The following is a 17949-nucleotide window of genomic DNA, read 5'->3' on the forward strand; positions in this document are numbered from 1 at the left end:
AGGTTCTATGTGATCATTTGTTTCCCTTTCAGCATTTTCTTTTAAGACTTATAGATTTCTTCTTTATCATCCTTTTCCGTGAAGCAGCTTTAGGTAGCTGTACATTGATTGTTTCATGACGTTAATACCTGTCTTAATTGTCGCCTTGAGTAATATTGAGGGAGAAGGAGATGCTAATCTAAATCCCCTTAGCCAGAAAATTGCAGTTGCATTGATATTTATGGTTTTTAGTTAAACAAAAAGTCTCCTGAGAATCTTGGTGGGCCAGTTTTTCTCCACTTCCTCCCTTGATTCCATTACAGTCACCATCCATAACCTTTTTTGTGTCTTATGAAGTGTTGTGGTGGTGCCCTCTTATGGAGGATACTCCATTAGAGGAGTAGGAGTTTGACAATCTGTTATATTAACAGCATTCTTTGTCTCAGAATTCCACGGCTGTTGTAGTAGTCCCCTTTTGTTGTTACAACTTGGAACTTGAATGTTTCCAGTCTTCAGATTTTTATGGGGGTGGGGGAGGCTTGAAAATAATTTGGTTTTAAAAATGTCAAAATATTCCTTAACATGGCTATTTAAGCTTGTCTTGCACTTTTTAATAACTTGTGGAAAATTTAAGAAACGTGGTCTGCGGGTTGCCTAAAATAGGGCCATTTTCCCATGATGACTGTTTTTAAAGGTGACATAATTAACTTGTTCAGTTTTATTTAAATTACAGTAAAACTTCAGAAGACACACCACCAAAATACAGTTTATATATTTCTACCAAGTTGTTTCTGCTAAATATAAACTAAACCCAGTGGGAGGTTAATCTAGTGAAGAGACACAGAAGAGGAAAATAAAGTGCTGGCCATTTTTCAGCATGTAGTCTAAAAGTGTAACATTAGACTGCTCATTCAGTAATAGGTGAATCAGGTTTGACCACACACAAAAAAACACCAACAAAACACCACTACTGAAATATGGGGAGGGAGGGAGTAAGTGGAGGAAAATGATTTAAAATTTAAGAGAAATACTAAATAAAATAAATAAAATAATGGTATTTAAGTGCTTACAATGTGCCAGGCACTGTTCTAAGCGCTGGCGCTGGGGTAGATACAAGGTAATCAGGTTGGACACATTCCCTGTCCCACAAAGGGCTCATGGTCTTAATCCCCATTTTACAGCTGAGGGAACTGAGGCCCAGAGAAGTGAAGTGACTTGCCCAGTGGTGGAGTTGGGATTAGAACCCAGGTCCTTCTGACTTCCAGGCCCGTGCCTCTATCCACTAGGCCAGCTGCTTCTCTAAAGGTAAACATGAATGCCGATTGGCCAGTAGCCTGCTGTGCTCCCGGCCAGTGGTGTTCCCAGCCTGGCTGAGGTAGACCCCCAAGAATTTCCACAGACTTCTACCCTTAAACCAGTTCTTCTACCTCCAGAAAGCTGAGGAGTTATTAAGAGTCCCTTGGCCACCCTGGTTGCAGCCTCGAGAAGAGCTTGTGAATTTTTCAAGCAGTTCAGTGTCAGACAATCCCTGCAGGCGCAGCATCTCTGGGAGGTAACTGAAACAGCGTGGCCTAGTGGGTAGAGCACAGGTCTGGGAGTTGGAAGGACCTGGGTTCTAAACCTGGTGACCTAGGGCAAGTTACGTAACTTCTCCATGCCTCCCACATGGGGCTCACAGTCTTAATCCCCATTTTACACATGAGGTAACTGAGGCACAGAGAAGTTAAATGACTTGCCCACAGTCACACAGCTGACAAGTGGCAGAGCTGGGATTCGAACTCATGACCTCTGACTCCAAAGCCCATGCTCTTTCCACTGAGCCATGCTGCAAGTGCTTGGGAGAGTTCAGTACAACAGAATTAACAGACATGTTCCCTGCCCATAACGAGTTTACAATCTAGAGGAACTGTAAAAGGGGGATGAAGACTGAGCCCCATGTGGGTCATAGACTGTGTCCAACCTGATTAGCTTGTATCTTCCCCAGCACTTAGTACAGTGCCTAGCACACAGTAAACACTTAACAAATACCATTTAAAAAAAAAAAAGAGGGTTAGGAACAGGATTCTGAGCCTGATGGAAAGACAGTGGGATGCTCCCAAGTTCTCTTCTCCCACCTTCATTTTTAGTAGAATTACTTAAATAGTTGTCAAAATTTATTTACATAATACCTATGAAAAATCAAGAATTTAGAACCCTCTCCCCAGTTGACTCAGAAAAAAAGGATTTCATAAAACACAGCATTGTCTAAGACCGTAACTATGAGAAGTTTATTTGTGAAAGTATGGATTTAAAATGTATTTGGCCCCACTTAATCAGTTATACTCCTTCAAGGAAACATTTAGGTAGAACCTCATTCTCTGAAGAGATTTAAAGAAGATCTTTAAGGGAGAAAGAGCTAGCCTAGCTGATTGCCCCCTCCCCTCGTCAGCTAATGCTTACTGTGCAGTCATTAATTTTCTAACAGTGGACTGAATACTGCAAAGAAACCAACTCCTGATTTTAATCCCCACAGGAATACATGCATCTAATATTATGTGCTTTGGGAGGGAACAATTAATAACTGTTTTGATATAGTGTCAGGTTCCAGGTGGATGGTAACTTCAAATTTTCATCTTTCTTCCAAGTTCGATTCTAGTGAACAGTTGATACATTTTTACTCACGACTACCTTATTGCTCCAAAACCAAGACAGTCCAAAATTGACAAGGCAGCCAGCCTTCTAAAATCTTTTGCTTCCAAGCGGAAAAGTAATTGATCACTCCATTCACCCTTTGCCATCATTTCTGAGTGTCTGTCACTTGCTCCCAGCTTCTGTAGATCACTCCTTTGGTACTCCTCTCTACTTTTTACCCCGACTTCTCCCCCTTTTGAAAACTTGCTTGCTGCAGTGATCAGGATAGGCGATGCCCAGAGTTTCAGCCTGAGGAGGCATCAGGAAGGTGTTTTTGAGGTGGAGGAACCCAGAAGTGTGGGGGGGGAGCAGATTCGAACCTGTGATTTGCTTTTTTCTCCCGCACTCAAGAACCGCTCCCGCTGGGTCGGGCCCACTCTGGCATAGGTCAGGGAAAGAAGAAGGGAATGAAAGTGAAGCACTTCAACTCCCAGCCCACAGGAGAAAGGAAGAATGCTTCAGTTTCTGGCTCACAGTTCCCGGAGAACATTGTGTGCGATCCCGCCCATCGTGACTGAAAGACAAAGCCTTTATTTTATTTAAACAAAAGAAAAAGCACCTTCTGTCTTGGTTTTGGAGTAATATGGTATTTCACAAAAAAAGGAAGCGATGGGGGAATAATGAACTGTTCTTGTGTCATAGAATCAAGTGTGGTGCTTGAAGATACTAAGAGTGATCAAGAAATGGTAGCTTTTGGTGTATTTAGCTTATGACTCCTGTTTTACATAGGTCTGTTCTAGTGCCTCAGTAAGGGAGAATTATGCAAGGTTTAGAACTTACAGCAAGGTTGCTATTTCATCCACGGGAAAAATGGAGTAAGTCAGTGCCAGGTCAATAGCAAAACACCGGCACTATGATACCGATCCCACCGTTGGTCCATTCCGCTCCTCTGTCATGAGACATCAACCCATCAATTGGTGGCATTTGCAGAATGCCTACTGTGTGCAGAGCACTGTGCTGACCTTTTGGGAGAACACAGTAGAATGAGGCAGTCTCTCTCCTGCCTTCAAGGAGCTTGCTATCTAACGGATAACTGTTCTGGAACCTGAAGCGAGTTTTGCAGAAGAATATGCCAGGCCGGTCGTGGCCCGTGAGCTACCTCCGCCCGGATTTAAGGTTAAATCGAAAATGTTATTCTAAAGAGTTGAAGAGGCTCTTTAGGCTGCAGAAAGACATGACATAAACATGTCATGACATAAAGCCAGAGAAGAATCATATGCCAACCTCATTACACCAAAATGTAGTCATAGGCTTATTTTGGGCAGTCCCGAACTACATTTCCATTTAGTTTCCATTTAGTAGTTTGCTAAATCCACCACTGTTCCTGAATATAGTTTGCCAGGAACTGCTAATGCAGAAAAATGAATTGATAGCCTTAATTAAGCTATGGTAATTTAATCTATGTTTCTTTTTTCCAGTCTTTGGTTTTGATCAGCAAACTACCTTATATCCATTTTTTTCACACGGTGCTAAAACAGATAGCACCAGAGTATTTTGAAAAGAGTGAACCTTATTTGGAAGCAGGTGAGTTGGAAAACTCTGTGTGTGTGTACACACATGGGTACCACACACACATAAGTGCTGATTTCTTGGGGGCAAAGGGTCATTACCTCCTCCACCCACACATTGTGGTGACGAGCGTATGACTAGCCTCTACTAGCATTCACCTCCCCATCTTGCACGCAGCCCCTAGCTTGGCAAATGGCCATCCCTCCTATTCCCAGCCAGGTGGCAACATGCTTTGGGCTGAGCCTCACTAGGCCCGGCTGGGGCTTTGGGCCAGATGTGAGTCCACATTCCAATGACTCAGGTCAGGCTAGGCTCTAGAATTTCAATCCTGCCTCACTCCTGGATGTTGCCGGGGCCACACACGCATAGCCTGGTGCCCATCGCAGTTGTCCCTCCGGGCTACTGGACGTTGTGAGTCCAGTGAGCAGACGGGGGATGCTGCGTGCACCTGATTCTCGTGCTGTGGAATGGAGCTTCCACCCTTGCCGGGAGCCACCGCTCTCCACCCTGGCCCACAAGAGGTCCGAAACGGGGGCGTATATGGCCCGCCCGAGCCTGACCCCCCCCCCCCCCCCCCATGCTGTGATCCGGCCCAGCCCGCACCAGGGCCAAGCTGGGCCCCAGGCACACGGGTGAGGCTCCTGCAGGACTCTAGTTGGATGGAAGCCAGGATTGAATGCTTATTTGATTAACCCTGACGTTCCTCCCCTTTCATTTTGTCAAGGGCCCGATGAGGCTACAGAGGAAATATTTCGTTGTATTTTTCAGCTTGTAACGATGTTGACCGTTGGCCTGCTCCTATACCCGGGAAGACGTTACACTTGCCGATTATGGGAGTGGTTCTGAAGGTAATCATTGTTCACCATTTACTTCAGTTGACTATTTCTCCTTGGGACATGCGCTAAGGAAAAGCTAACTCTGGGTTTCGTTTTTAATTTTCCTCCCCAAATCCAGTCCCACATCTGTTCTCTCATCCCCTCTGCTTGCCAGAGGATTGGAAGAGTTGAACAGCCATCTCTCACAAGACAGGGTACAGCCCCCTTCCCCCAGTGATGTTTTCATCACAGCATTTAGGGACCTGTTCAGAACGAAGGTAGGGCCAAGTTATGTTGGGAGGCACCACCTGGGCTTCGGAATGAATCTGAAAAGTAGGGTTAAAAATGCTGTCGGTCCCAGAGGACTATACTGGATAGCCTTCAGAGTGTAACATTTTCAGGTGAATATGTCGGTTGTAGGGGGTATCGTCTTTTTATCCATTGTCTGGTCTTAAGTGCTTTATAAGATTTCATTCGTAGATGGATTTATGCAGAATGGGTTTTGCATATTGAATGCCCATAAATTTTGTGGCATTTACTTCCTGGAGAGAAATGCGTGTAGGAGGGTATCAAAGCAGCGTAGCTCAGTGGAAAGAGCACGGGCTTTGGAGTCAGAGATCATGGGTTCGAATCCCGCCTCTGCCACTTGTCAGCTGTGTGACTGTGGGCAAGTCACTTAACTTCTCTGTGCCTCAGTTACCTCATCTGTAAAATGGGGATTAAGACTGTGAGCCCCAAGTGGGACAACCTGATTCCCCTGTGTCTACCCCAGCGCTTAGAACAGTGCTCTGCACATAGTAAGCGCTTAACAAATACCAACATTATTAATCTATACTGATATACCGTGTCATAAGTTAGAAATTTTGAGAGATTTTTTGGAAATGATTAGCTCCATTTTGCATTGATATGTCTTTGAATATTTAGTCTGCACCATTTTCCAATGTGACTTACACAGCAAGGCAAGGACTAGTGCCTGCAGGTTGTGGGTCCAGAGTGGATTAAATCATTTTGGAGTCTCATGATTTTTACTGATATTTGCCGAAAAGTTGGGGAGGTTTCAGGGAAGTGAATGGACAGCCAGTCGATAGTATTTATTGATTGCGTGCAATCAATCAATCAGTAACATTTATTGAGTACTTCCTGGGTGCAAAGCCCTGGACTAAGCACTTGGGAGAGTGCAATATGACAGAGTTGGTAGACGCGTCCCTTGCCCTCAAGGAGCTTATAGTGCAGAGCACCGTAATGAGCTCTTGGGAGACTACAGTCGTTAGTAGACTATTAAGTAGCCTTAAGGAGTTTACAGTCCAGTGGGGGAAACAGGCACTAAATCATTTACAGTTAGGAGGAAGAAGGAGAAATGGATATGGAGATTAATAAATGCTTGAGTAATAGGGAACATAAATCAATATATACCAAAGTGCTACCGCTGATTGTGAATAGTACATAAGTGCATAATTGGTGCTGAGGTGGTAATTGGGGGAGATATTCATTCATTCAATAGTATTTATTGAGCGCTTACTATGTGCAGAGCACTGTACTAAGCGCTTGGGATGAGCAAGTCGGCAACAGATAGAGACAGTCCCTGCCGTTTGACGGGCTTACAGTCTAATCAGGGGAGACGGACAGACAAGAACAATGGCAATAAATAGAGTCAAGGGGAAGAACATCTCGTAAAAACAATGGCAACTAAATAGAATCAAGGCGATGTACAATTCATTAACAAAATAAATAGGGTAACGAAAATATATACAGTTGAGCGGAGGAGTACAGTGCTGTGGGGATGGGAAGGGAGAGGTGGAGGAGCAGAGGGAAAAGGGGAAAAAGATATAACCTGATCATGTTAGGTACTCAGTGCTTAGTACAGTGCTTTTCACACAGTATATATGCAATAAATACTGTTGCTTAGTTAAGTGTGGGTGAGTTAATGAAGAGAGTTTGAACATTAATTTTTTTTATGTGATAACGGAGGTCCTTGCTCTGGTATTAATACAGTTCTCTACCCTCAGTAGGGGCTTAAATACTTCTGATGTAGTAATTGCTTTTTTTTTTCAGGTGGATTCATGATGTGGTTGAAAAGAGAACGTTGTGGGGTCATTTTTATTTTCAATGAAAAAGTGCATTTTCCTGTCCACTTTTCTCCACTTAATATGCAAGTCTTGCCTTCAGTATTCTTTTGACATCTTGGTAGAAGACTAAGGATCATTTTCATATATTTTTCGCTAGACTGTACAGTCATGGAACGGGTAGCGGTGTACTCTTTTACTCTGATAGAAGTAATTAGAAGTTGTAGTTATAAAAAAAACAAATCTCTCCCGTTTTTTCTTAAGGTGCGGATTCCAACGTGCCATGACAAGCCTGGAACAACCCAGATAGTACAGTTCACTCAGCAGGTAGAAATTATAAGGGTAATGCTGTGGGACTTTTTTTGAAGAAATCGGTTGCTCAATCCAACAGAAGTATAGATTGTTGTGTATGTGCACTGCCAACAAATGTCTTACTTGAAACAAAGTATCCCATGTCAGATGCTCACTGTATATCCTTGTGTTTTATTGCCTTCTTTCACCTGTATCTCTTGATGCTGTGTTTGCTAATTACTCATGGAAATAAGGGGACCATCTGCTAATGAACCTGAATTTTTTTGATAGTCACTGTATGTGGAGAGTTCTGGTCATTGTAGTAAATATGTTGAGCCCAAATTCAGAAAGTGACCAATTCTGAACATGGTGAACAAAGCCCAACTTGAATTGGCCAAAACCTACCTGTATTTGAAAGAAACTAGCCCCCTCATCCTGAAATTTGGAGCTCTACCTCGTACCTTAACTCTAAAATTTAGGGTTTTTGTCAGTTGAAATGGCGGTTCGCCATATTTCGTTGTTGACCCTGGCATGCACACTTCTAAAATATTTTGCTAAAGACCTTTCTCTTAAATTGATAATAAACTTCACAAAATTTCTTCCTTTTTATGTACATTGCCCTGAAGCAGATACTAGGGAAATCATGATGTACTCTCCAATTGGAGACGTGACCTTTTTCTTAAATGAGTCTGAACAATACTCTTCCCTTCATTCCGTGGAGAGAGGCCAACGGGTCTGTGCTTTTAGGAAGCCCATTCAAAGGAGTTAAACATATATTACTGTCTTTCTGTTATTCCCCAGGGCCATATATGTGTATGGGTGGAGCTGAATCTTTCATTTTGTAGAATTTAGTTTACTCTCTTGGTCTCTGCTGTGCACTGGCTTTTGTTGCTTTTTTCAATTGAGCAAAGATGGGAGAAATCAAATCTCCCATTCAAAAGTTGATTCTTCTTGTGCTCTGCACAAGCTAGAACTCTCTGCATGTGGGGGCATGTAATCTAGAGTATGCATGTAGCAGCTACAGTTTACAGTTAACAGGCAAAACAGTAAAATCACAGAATTTTGGGTATGAATGTCTATGTCTAAGGGAGTCTTGAGTGGATTCCATCTGATAAGGCTACTGTCCAGAGATTCAGCAGGTTGAGGGATGAGGTGTTTTACTAAATTGTTTAAAATCTTGATGATAGATTTTTATTTAGTCATTTTCTGTCTTTTTCAGATGGACACACAAGTATCTGTTGTTCTGCCTACCATTCATGAGGTGGATATTTTCAGGTGAGAATTTCAAACTTCTGTGTATTATAGCAATTTATTTGCTCTTATGTAACCTTTCTTCCTGGATGCTGGTAAATAGTAGAAGTGATAGTAAAGGTACGTATTGAGCACCAACTGGATGCAACGCGCTGTACCAGGCCCTCAGGAAAGTGCCACAGAAGCAATCAATCAGTGGTATTTATTGTACCTCAGTCTCATCTATCTCCCCGCCAACGTCTCACCCACATCCTGCCTGTGGCCTGGAATGCCCTCCCTCCTTATATCCGACAGACTCTGACCCTCTTCAAAGACTTAGTGAAGGCACATCTTCTCCAAGAGGCCTTCCCTGAATAAAGCCCTCTCTTCCATTTCTTCAACTCCCTTCTGTGTTGTCCTAACTTGCTTCCTGTATTTGTCCCCTGCCAGCCCCACAACAGTTATGTATATGTCTGTAATTTATTTATATTAATGTCTGTCTCCCCCTCTAGGCTGTAAGCTCATAGTGGGCAGGGAATGTGTCTGTTGTATTGTTACACTGTACTGAGTGTGTACTGTGTACTGTGTACTGACTGACTGTGCAGAACACTGTATTAAGCGGTTGGGAGAGTACCATACAACAGAGTCGGTGGGCACATTCCCTGCCCACAACAGGCTTACAAGAACACTTTCCCTACCCTCATTGCTCTTACTCTCTAATTGGGGAGACAGACATAAAAATATTTACAAATATTTACATATTTACATTTGTAAATATTTACAAATAGTACCACACAATTAACTGCACCCATATACACAAGTTCCGAGGAAAGGCAAAAATAAATACTTCGGTGCTAGCGTTGGCTGTCTGGGTGGTATAACTCGGGGAGTTGGAAGTTGACTGAGGAATATCCGTCATAAGCGATGGGGTTTTAGGAGGGCTCGAACATGGGAAGGGATCTCTCAGTTTTGGGTTTGGGTGGGGTGAGGGTAGTCGCAGGTTGGGAACAGCATGTGGAAGGGGACAGAGGTGGGAGAGGTTTTTTGTTTTTTTTTTTTTATATTTAAGTGCTTACTATGTGCCAGGCACTGTACTAAGATACAAGCTAACAAGATTGAACACAGTCCATGGCCCTCATGGGGCTCACAGTCTTAATCCTCATTTTATAGATGAGGTAACTGAGGCCCAGAGAAGTGAAGTGATTCCCCCAAGGTCACACAGCAGACAAATGGCAGAACCGGGATTAGAACCCAGGTTCTTCCAACTCCCATGCTCGTGCTCTGTCTACTAGGCCACGCTGCTTCTCTGAGTTGAGAGAAGTATAGTTAGAAGGTGAGTTAGGGAGGAGTCAAGAATGAGCTGGAGAGAGTTGATATGTAAGGTGGGGAGAATTAATATAAGCCTTGAAGCTGATCTTGCCAAGCTTGACGTGGATGGAATTGCAGGTTTTTGAGGAGTGAAGAGATACGTGCTGAGCGATACTTCGAGAAGATGATTCATGCAGCATTGTGTAGCAATGAGTGCCTCTGTAGCTTCTTGAGCTAGACTCCCAGGCTTAGTCATTCCATGCCTTTGACAAGACTTGAGAGGTTCCAGTAAGGATTGCAAATGTTTCTTAACATGAAATACACGTAAGCTCTTTGAGGGTTCTGTTGTCCTCTCCCAAGTGCTTAGTACACTCCTCTAGACAGAATAAGCACTCAAGTGATAGTGATTGATTGCATCACCCTGGCAGATGGAGAATGCTAAGATGTTGACATCTTTTACCTCCATTACTTTCTGTCCATTCTCTCTCTTTTCTTGGTTCAGAGCTTTGACACAATCCCGTAAACAGACCAGAAATCATCTGGGCCCATCCAACTCTGAACAGTATTCTAAGAGCAGTAAAAATATTTCCTTGGGGAAAAGTTTTTTTAGGTTTGGATGAAAAGTTTATGTTTTAGATTCTAGGCAGTGAGGTTTCATAAGGATTTTTTCGCTTTCCAATGTGAGAATCTACAGGAAAAGATCTACATAAGAAGCAGTGTGACCTAGTGGATAGAGCATGGACCTGGAAGTTGGAAGGACCTGGGTTCTAATCATGGCTCTGCCACTTATTTGCTATGTGCCTTTGGGCAAGTCACTTAACTTCTCTGTGCCTTAGTTACCTCATCTGTAAAATGGGGGTTAATACTGTGGAACATGGGCTGTGTCCGACCTGATTAGCTTTTATCTACCCCAGCACTTAGTACAGTGCCTGCACATAGCGCTTAACAAATACCATTTTAAAAAAAGGATTGAAATGACCCAAAACAGTGGCTTTCTGACCTGTTAGCTCTTTGAAGCCAGTCCTTTCCCACTCCTCATCCCCGCTAAAGTCCCTGCCCTCTTCTCGCCCCTGAACTCGGAATGAAAAGTTGGCATCTGGACTAGGGAGAGGCTGGAGGCAGGAAGACCATTGAGGAAGCCGTTGTCATTCATTCATCCATTCAACTGTATTTATTGAGCACTTGCTGTGTGCAAAGCATTGTACTAAGCGCTTGAATAATCTCCCCATCATAAGACAAGCACTTGTCTTGATCCCCATTTTACAGATGAAGGAAATGAGGCGCAGGAAAGGGAAGCGAAAATGGAGATCAAGCACTTACCAGGGTGGTAGCAGTTTGGGTGGAGAAGAAGGGGTGATTATGGAAAAAGTGGTCTGTCGGATATAGAAGTAGAATGACTGCGAGAGTTGAAAGGTAGCGAGGCGTTGAGGATTGTGCCGAGGTTGTAGACTTGTGGAACAAGGGAGGACTGGTGGTGTTCTCAACGGAGATGGGGAAGTTTGAGGAGAAGAGGTTTTAGGGGAAAATGAGTAGTTCACTTCTAGACATGCTGAGTTTCCCAAGCAAATGAGTTTAGAGCAAGAAGAGAAGAGGACCATCTGGGGCACCTACAATGAGAGGGCAAGAGGCAGAAAAACTGCCAGTGAACAAAACAGAGAAGCCGTCAGAGGGAGAAGGTCGTTAGTTACTGTGTCAGCAAAACCAAGACCCAAAAGTCTTTCAAGGAGGAGGAAGTGGTCCATAGTCCCAGAGGATGCAGAGAGGTTAAGGAAGTTTGGACAGGAGAATTGCAATGAGTATCTTTTCTTTTAAAGTTTAAGGAAACTTATTTGAAAATTGAAATTGGTCTTATAAACTAGAGGAGCCTTTAAATCTGGAGTGTCAAAACTCACAAGACAGTGAGCCAAGAACACCCGCTGAACATTCCCATATGGGCTTTGGTTTAGGAGAAGAATTATGAGTGTGAGGTTTACCTGTGGACAAGAAGAACGGTGTTAGGAAGTGGCAGGTGAGGGGAGGGAGAGGAGGAAGAGGAGGAGGAAGCAGGGAGTGAAGTGGAGAACAAAGGAAGAAGGGTATGGTTCCCAAGAATACAAGATTTGGGACTAGGGGAGATGGAGTAAAGAGAGAAGTAGGGTCTTGTGAAGAAGATGCTGATTCGGGCAGTGTGGGCAAAGAGTTAAGGGGACTGATGGAATGATGGAGGAGCACTGTTGGGGTTTGTTTCCCATTCAGGATTACCCCTGAAAGTATTTAGCCGTGTCACACCATTAATACACATTAATACACATCTCCCTTCTCCTTCCACTTGGAGCCCAAGCCAACTCACCAGTTTTTCATAAAAATGAAACTTGGCCCACCAGCAAATTTGAGTTTGTCACCCTCTATTCTAAATCTCAAAGTCTACTTGTTATTTATAGATGTGGCACTGGGAAGGTTTAGAAAGGCAGCATTTGGGATCATATATTGCCCATACCTATTCTGTGGTAATTCATGCTGACGTGTCTCACATTTTTGTAGGTTATGGAGCACTAGGTGTCTGTGGGTCAGAGTGGGTGAGAATCTCACACCCATCTTACACCCACCCACACTCACTCTCTGAGACAAACACATAAAATGTAATTTAACCCACCAGCAAACTTGAATTTGACATTTCTGTTCTGAATCTTAAATCCTACTTATTTATAAACCTGTCACTTGGAAGATTTTACAAAACAGCATTTTGGATTGTACCAAATGCACTATCCTTTTCCTTTCATTGGCATTTTGTGCCAACACGTTGCATGCTCTTCAGTTGTAAGTTATGAAGTGGGCATGATCAAAATTTTTAAATTGCCGTATCAGTCCAGGGCAGGTTCAGAGGATGAGGATTGGCTATGTGCCATGTTTTTGTTCGTAGCTTCCCCAGCCTCCTGGTCACTCATTTGAACCCCAGTCAATCAGTGGTATTTATTGAGGGCTTACTGTGTGCAGAGCACTGTACTAAGCGCTTGGGAGAGGACAATACAACAGGGAAACTGAGGGGCCTAGTGGATACAGCACAAGCCTGGAGGTCAGGAGGATCTGGGTTCTAATCCTGCCTCTGCCATTTGCTTGCTGTGTGACCTTGGGCAAGTCACTTTCCTTTCCTGTGCCTCAGTTCCTTTATCTGTAAAATGGGAATTAAGAGTGCGAGCCCTCTGTGGGACAGGGACCGTGTCCAACCCGATTATCTTGTATCTACCCCAGTGCTTAGAATAGTGCCTGGCACATACTAAGTACTTAACAAATACCACAATTATTATTATTATCAAAGTTGGTAGACACATTCCTTGCCCACAATGAGCTCACAGTCTAGAGGACTTATATCTACCTCTCACGTTTGCCCCATATTCTGACTGTACGTATGGATGCATAAAAAAGAGGCTGACCTCTGGGATGTTGACCCAATTGGTGGGAATGACTTGGAACCTGGAAGTGTGGGAACCAGAGGTGGCCAGGTGGATGTCATGCCCGACCCTCAGTCTCAGGTTGATGTGTCAAGCAGGATGGCCTGGCATGGCACTTGCTAATTTTCATTGTATTTTTCCCCAGTGCCTAGTGCCATGGTTGATACATCATTGTTACTTGATAATCTGTTTGTACACCTTCTCCTCCAAAAACTTAGTGTATCATCTCACCTCTTTGATCCATCCGTCTCTGTGAAGTAAGTAATGGAAGAGAAACTGAGGAAAACACCAAACCCAGTGACAATGTGACACGCCGGGGACTCTCAACCCTAAATCATGGCCGAAACAGCCCTGGTGTTATGAGAGCCCCAACTCCTGCTAACATCAGCTGGGTCAGAAAGCCCCCCGCTTCTTCCCTTTTATGGATGGGCAAGACTCTTCTTTTCCCACTCCCTTCTGCGTCGCCCTGACTTGCTCCCTTTATTCATCCCCCTCCCCCCAGCCCCACAGCACTTACGTACATATCTGTCATTTATTCATATTTATAATAAAATGTCTATCTCCCCCTGTAGATCGTAAACTCATTGTGGGCGGGGAATGTGTCTGTTTATTGTTATACATAAAAGCCTTTACAAGTAAACTAATGATCATAAGTGATTGAATGTGCAATGGAATAAACTGCCAAGGATGGGGCTAAGTGGATACATGATGATGAGTTTATATGACTTGGAATGATGGGAATTAATTGGGGAAGGCCTTTTGGAGGAGGCGGGCTTTTGGGAAGACTCTAAATATAGGAAGGGTTGTGAGCTGTTGGATTTGCTGACGGACGAAGTTCCAAGCCGGGGGAACAACATGAGTGAGGGGACTGAGGCAGCAGAGTTTAGAGTGAGGTGCCGTTAATAGGTAGGTTGGGAGAGATCAAGAGAGGGAGTCAAGAGAGCAGGTAGGTAAGGTGAGGTAAATTGATGAACAGTCTTGAAGCCCACTGATTTGGTTGACGACAGCTCTTCAATTTCACGTTTAGTTCAGAAGTTAAAAGTTTTGAACTGGTTTGAGCATGTGGGGCAGTGGACTCAGGGGAGGGGTTGCCAGTTATGCAGGCCTATTGTAGCTCAATTATACATTAGGCAGGGGACCAGATTTCATTCCTTTCTCCAAAGCTCATGCCGACTCTGTAAATCCCTACTGTAAAACAGCTGTTAATTATTGCGAAGAATTTAACATTGGTCTTGATCACAGAGAACCATTTTACTCATTCAGTTTTCAGTCCCAACTGGAATGAGTAATACAGCTTTCTTTCCTTTTTAAAGTAGGGAGCCAATAGCTTGAAGAAATGTGTGAGGCTGGGTAGTACAGCCCATTTTTGGTTACCTGAAATGCATTTATCCAAGACTGGGAATATTAAAGTCAGGACCATTTTTATGTGTGCCTGTGTTATTCATAAAACCCAGATGAAGAGGAGGGAAGGGGGAGCTTCCAACTCTTTTTCACACTCCTCACTCCTTTGACATTTCTCATTGTATCTTTACCAGGTAATGTAGTTAAACATAGCGTTGGGCAGATTATGTAGGGTACTTTTAGTACAGTGCTTTGCATACAGTAAGCGCTCGATTAATACAATTGAATTTTTAGTCTCTTAATAGTTAGGGCATGTATGTGTCTGTTGGACCACCCAACATTGCTTCGGTGGATAAGGAGTCAGAAGGACCTGGATTCTAATCCTGGCTCCGCCACTTGTCTGCTGTGTGACCTTGGGCAAGTCACTTCACTTCACTTACTCTGTCACTTACTCTGTGCCAAGCACCGTTTCTAAGCGCTGGGCACTGTTCTAAACGTTGATTAATAACAATGATGGTATTGGTTAAGCGCCTTCTATGTGCCCAGCACTGTTTCTAAACGCTGAGCACTGTTCTAAGTGCTGATAATAATGATGGGATTTGTTAAGCGCTTAAGTAGCGTGGCGCAGTGGAAAGAGCCCGGGCTTGGGAGTCAGAGGTCATGAGTTCGAATCCCGGCTCGGCCACTTGGCAGCTGTGGGACTGTGGGCAAGTCCCTTCACTTCTCTGGGCCTCAGTTCCCTCATCTGGAAAATGGGGGATGGAGACTGTGAGCCTCACGTGGGACAACCTGATGACCCTGTGTCTCCCCCAGCGCTTAGAACAGTGCTCGGCACATAGTAAGCGCTTAACAAATACCAACATTTTTTTTTTCACTTCTCTGTGCCTCAGTTACCTCATCTGTAAAATGGGGATTAAGATGGTGAGCTCCATGTGGGACAGGGACTGTGTCCAACCCGATTTGCTTGTATCCACCCCAGTACTTAGAATAGTGCTTGGCACACAGTAAGAGCTTAACAAATGTCATTATTATTATTTTTATTATTACTATTGTTATCAATAAAAAAGTTATCTTTCAACTTCTCTCTTAGAAGCTGCCATTGGTCATTTGCATCTTGCTTTATCCCATGGAAATAAATTGGAATAAGTTCCTCATTATAAAATTAAATGGATGAGAATTTCCTTGTTAATTAGTGTGTCTTGAAAGCCATTTTCCTAGCTCTTCTCCATGCCTTCTGTTCTCTTATCCCTAGAATGCCTACCCTACTTGTGTCGCTTTTAATCCTTCTCGTGATGAATAATTGAGCAGCTCTCCCTGTTTCCCTTCCTCCCACGCCCTTTTTAGTCTGCTCTATTTCACCCTTAAGTATTGTTTGAAAGTTTTCTCTTCTCTCTCTGGAGGTACATTGTCTTTGGGGAAAGGAGGAACGTTTTTACCATTTTTTTCTGTAGTATCTACCAGAAAGGACTGTGAACCTAAAAGATTAGATCATCAGGGAGGGGTACAGAACACAAGGAAACTGCCACACAACTGGAACTTATTAATGTACAATAAGAGCGGTGCCCTGACAAGCCTCTGCATAATTCAACATTGCTGAAAAATGCACAGCTCTTCCTTAGGAAGGATAAAACACTGATCTGGATCCCACCCTTCCACTTGTGGGGATTTAGTTGTGTAGAGTTAGTACTCCCGCTTGTGATGGTTTGTTGTTTTGTTGGGTTTTTTTTTTAACATTTCTAAGATAACCGCAGCACAGACCTGTCACATCCAGCCCTGCTTCCTTAAAAACTGAATTAGTTGACCTAGCGAAATGATTTTATCCATAGAAAAGCTTTCCGGGAAACATGTATTGGTAATTAAGAATTGGTCAGACGATGGTGATGTTATTCCAAGAAGAGACACCATGCTATGCTATAAATTAAGCCTCAATTTCATATTCTTAGTATTTATCAAATGTTCACCCTATATGTTTACCATTCAATGATATTTTTTGGGTCCTTCCTGTGTTCAGAGCACTGCACCAAGTTCTTGGGAGAGTTCACTACAACAGAATTGGTAAACACATTCACTGTCCACAAGGAGTTTACAGTCTAGAGGGGGAGACAGATGTTAAAATAAATTACAGATATGTACATTAGTGCTGTGGGACTGAGGGTGGGGTGAATAGGTACAACCCCCTCTCAGGATCGCACCTGGAGAGTTTCCAGTACTCTACCGATCTCGGCTCTGGGAAGGAGAGTCAAGCAGAGGCCTACCCATTCCATTCCTAGCTTGGCCAGTGGCTAGCAAGTGGAAGGCAATCTGCTACAAGTCAAAACTCACCTGTGCTGGGCAGCAGGAGCCTAGGAAAGAATTGAGGGCGGAGACTCAGTTTTACTGCATGGAAGAAGTCCACGGAAAACCACTTCCATATTTTTACCAAGAAAACTCTATGGATACACTACCAGTTCAGTTGTACTTTCCAAGAGCTTAGTACAGGGCTCTGCACACAGTAAGCGCTCAATAAATACAATTGAGTGAATGAGGTAGGGCGTTCTGGTAGAGAAGTGTCGACGGAGTCGCTGTGGGTCGGAGATGACTCGTTAGCATAAGACAAGACAAAAGGTACAAATCCAAAAGCGTAGGTGACGCAGAAGGGAGAGGGGGTAAGGGGAATGAGGGCTAAGTCAAATCATTATTTAAATTCCTGATTTACATGCAAAACTGGGTTTTCCTTCCATTTTGTTATCATATTTGTGATATTTATTAAGCACTTAGTATAAATCAGAACACCAGGATAAATGCTGGGGTAGATAGAAGACAAACAGATCAGACATAGCCCCTGTCCCAGCCAGGGCTTGCAATCTAAGATGTTGGAGAACAGGTATTATATCCTCATTTTATAGATAAGCAAACTGAGGCTCAGGGAGGTTAAACAACTTATCCCAGGTCACACAGCAGGCAGTTGGAAGAGCTAGGACAAAAACCCAGGTCTTGTGACTTTCAGTCGCATATTCTTGCTGCTAGGAAGCAGATGTGATGATGGAAAATAGAATGAATTGCCATCTTTTCATTTCTTTTTAGGTGTTTCTGTCCAGTGTTCCTTCACAGCCAGATGCTTTGGGAACTGGTTTTATTGGGAGAATCTCTTGTTGTGATGGCTCCATCTCCATCTGAGTCTTCAGAAACTGTTTTGGCTCTCATTAGGTAAATGCCTTATGTTTATTAGTCTCTTTCCGTTGGTCCAATCACTTAAATTGGAAATGGATTTACACTCCAGTGAAATGGAAAGATTATTCATGGGCCTCCATTTTGCCCTTAGTATATCTGTGTTTA

At 43.4% G+C, this 17949-nt stretch overlaps 1 protein-coding gene and 1 non-coding gene across 4 annotated transcripts in view; both read left to right on the top strand.

Moving 5' to 3' along the window:
- DENND6A (DENN domain containing 6A) overlaps positions 1–17949 on the top strand; it is a 110463-nt gene that overhangs the window by 72121 nt on the left and 20393 nt on the right. For all 3 annotated transcript variants that reach the window (XM_029050634.2, XM_029050633.2, XM_001510993.4), the window contains 5 exons: positions 4068–4173; positions 4927–5006; positions 7301–7363; positions 8547–8602; positions 17698–17820. In XM_029050634.2, the coding sequence (XP_028906467.1) occupies positions 4989–5006; positions 7301–7363; positions 8547–8602; positions 17698–17820 (260 nt within the window). In that variant the 5' untranslated portion in view covers positions 4068–4173; positions 4927–4988. The remainder of the gene's footprint in view (positions 1–4067; positions 4174–4926; positions 5007–7300; positions 7364–8546; positions 8603–17697; positions 17821–17949) is intronic.
- LOC114806977 lies at positions 16809–16946 on the top strand. Its single transcript, XR_003755030.1, has one exon. It is a non-coding gene; the product is annotated as a small nucleolar RNA SNORA7 (small nucleolar RNA).

Source organism: Ornithorhynchus anatinus, chromosome X1, assembly GCF_004115215.2.
Source record: "Ornithorhynchus anatinus isolate Pmale09 chromosome X1, mOrnAna1.pri.v4, whole genome shotgun sequence".
NCBI lineage: Eukaryota > Metazoa > Chordata > Mammalia > Monotremata > Ornithorhynchidae > Ornithorhynchus > Ornithorhynchus anatinus.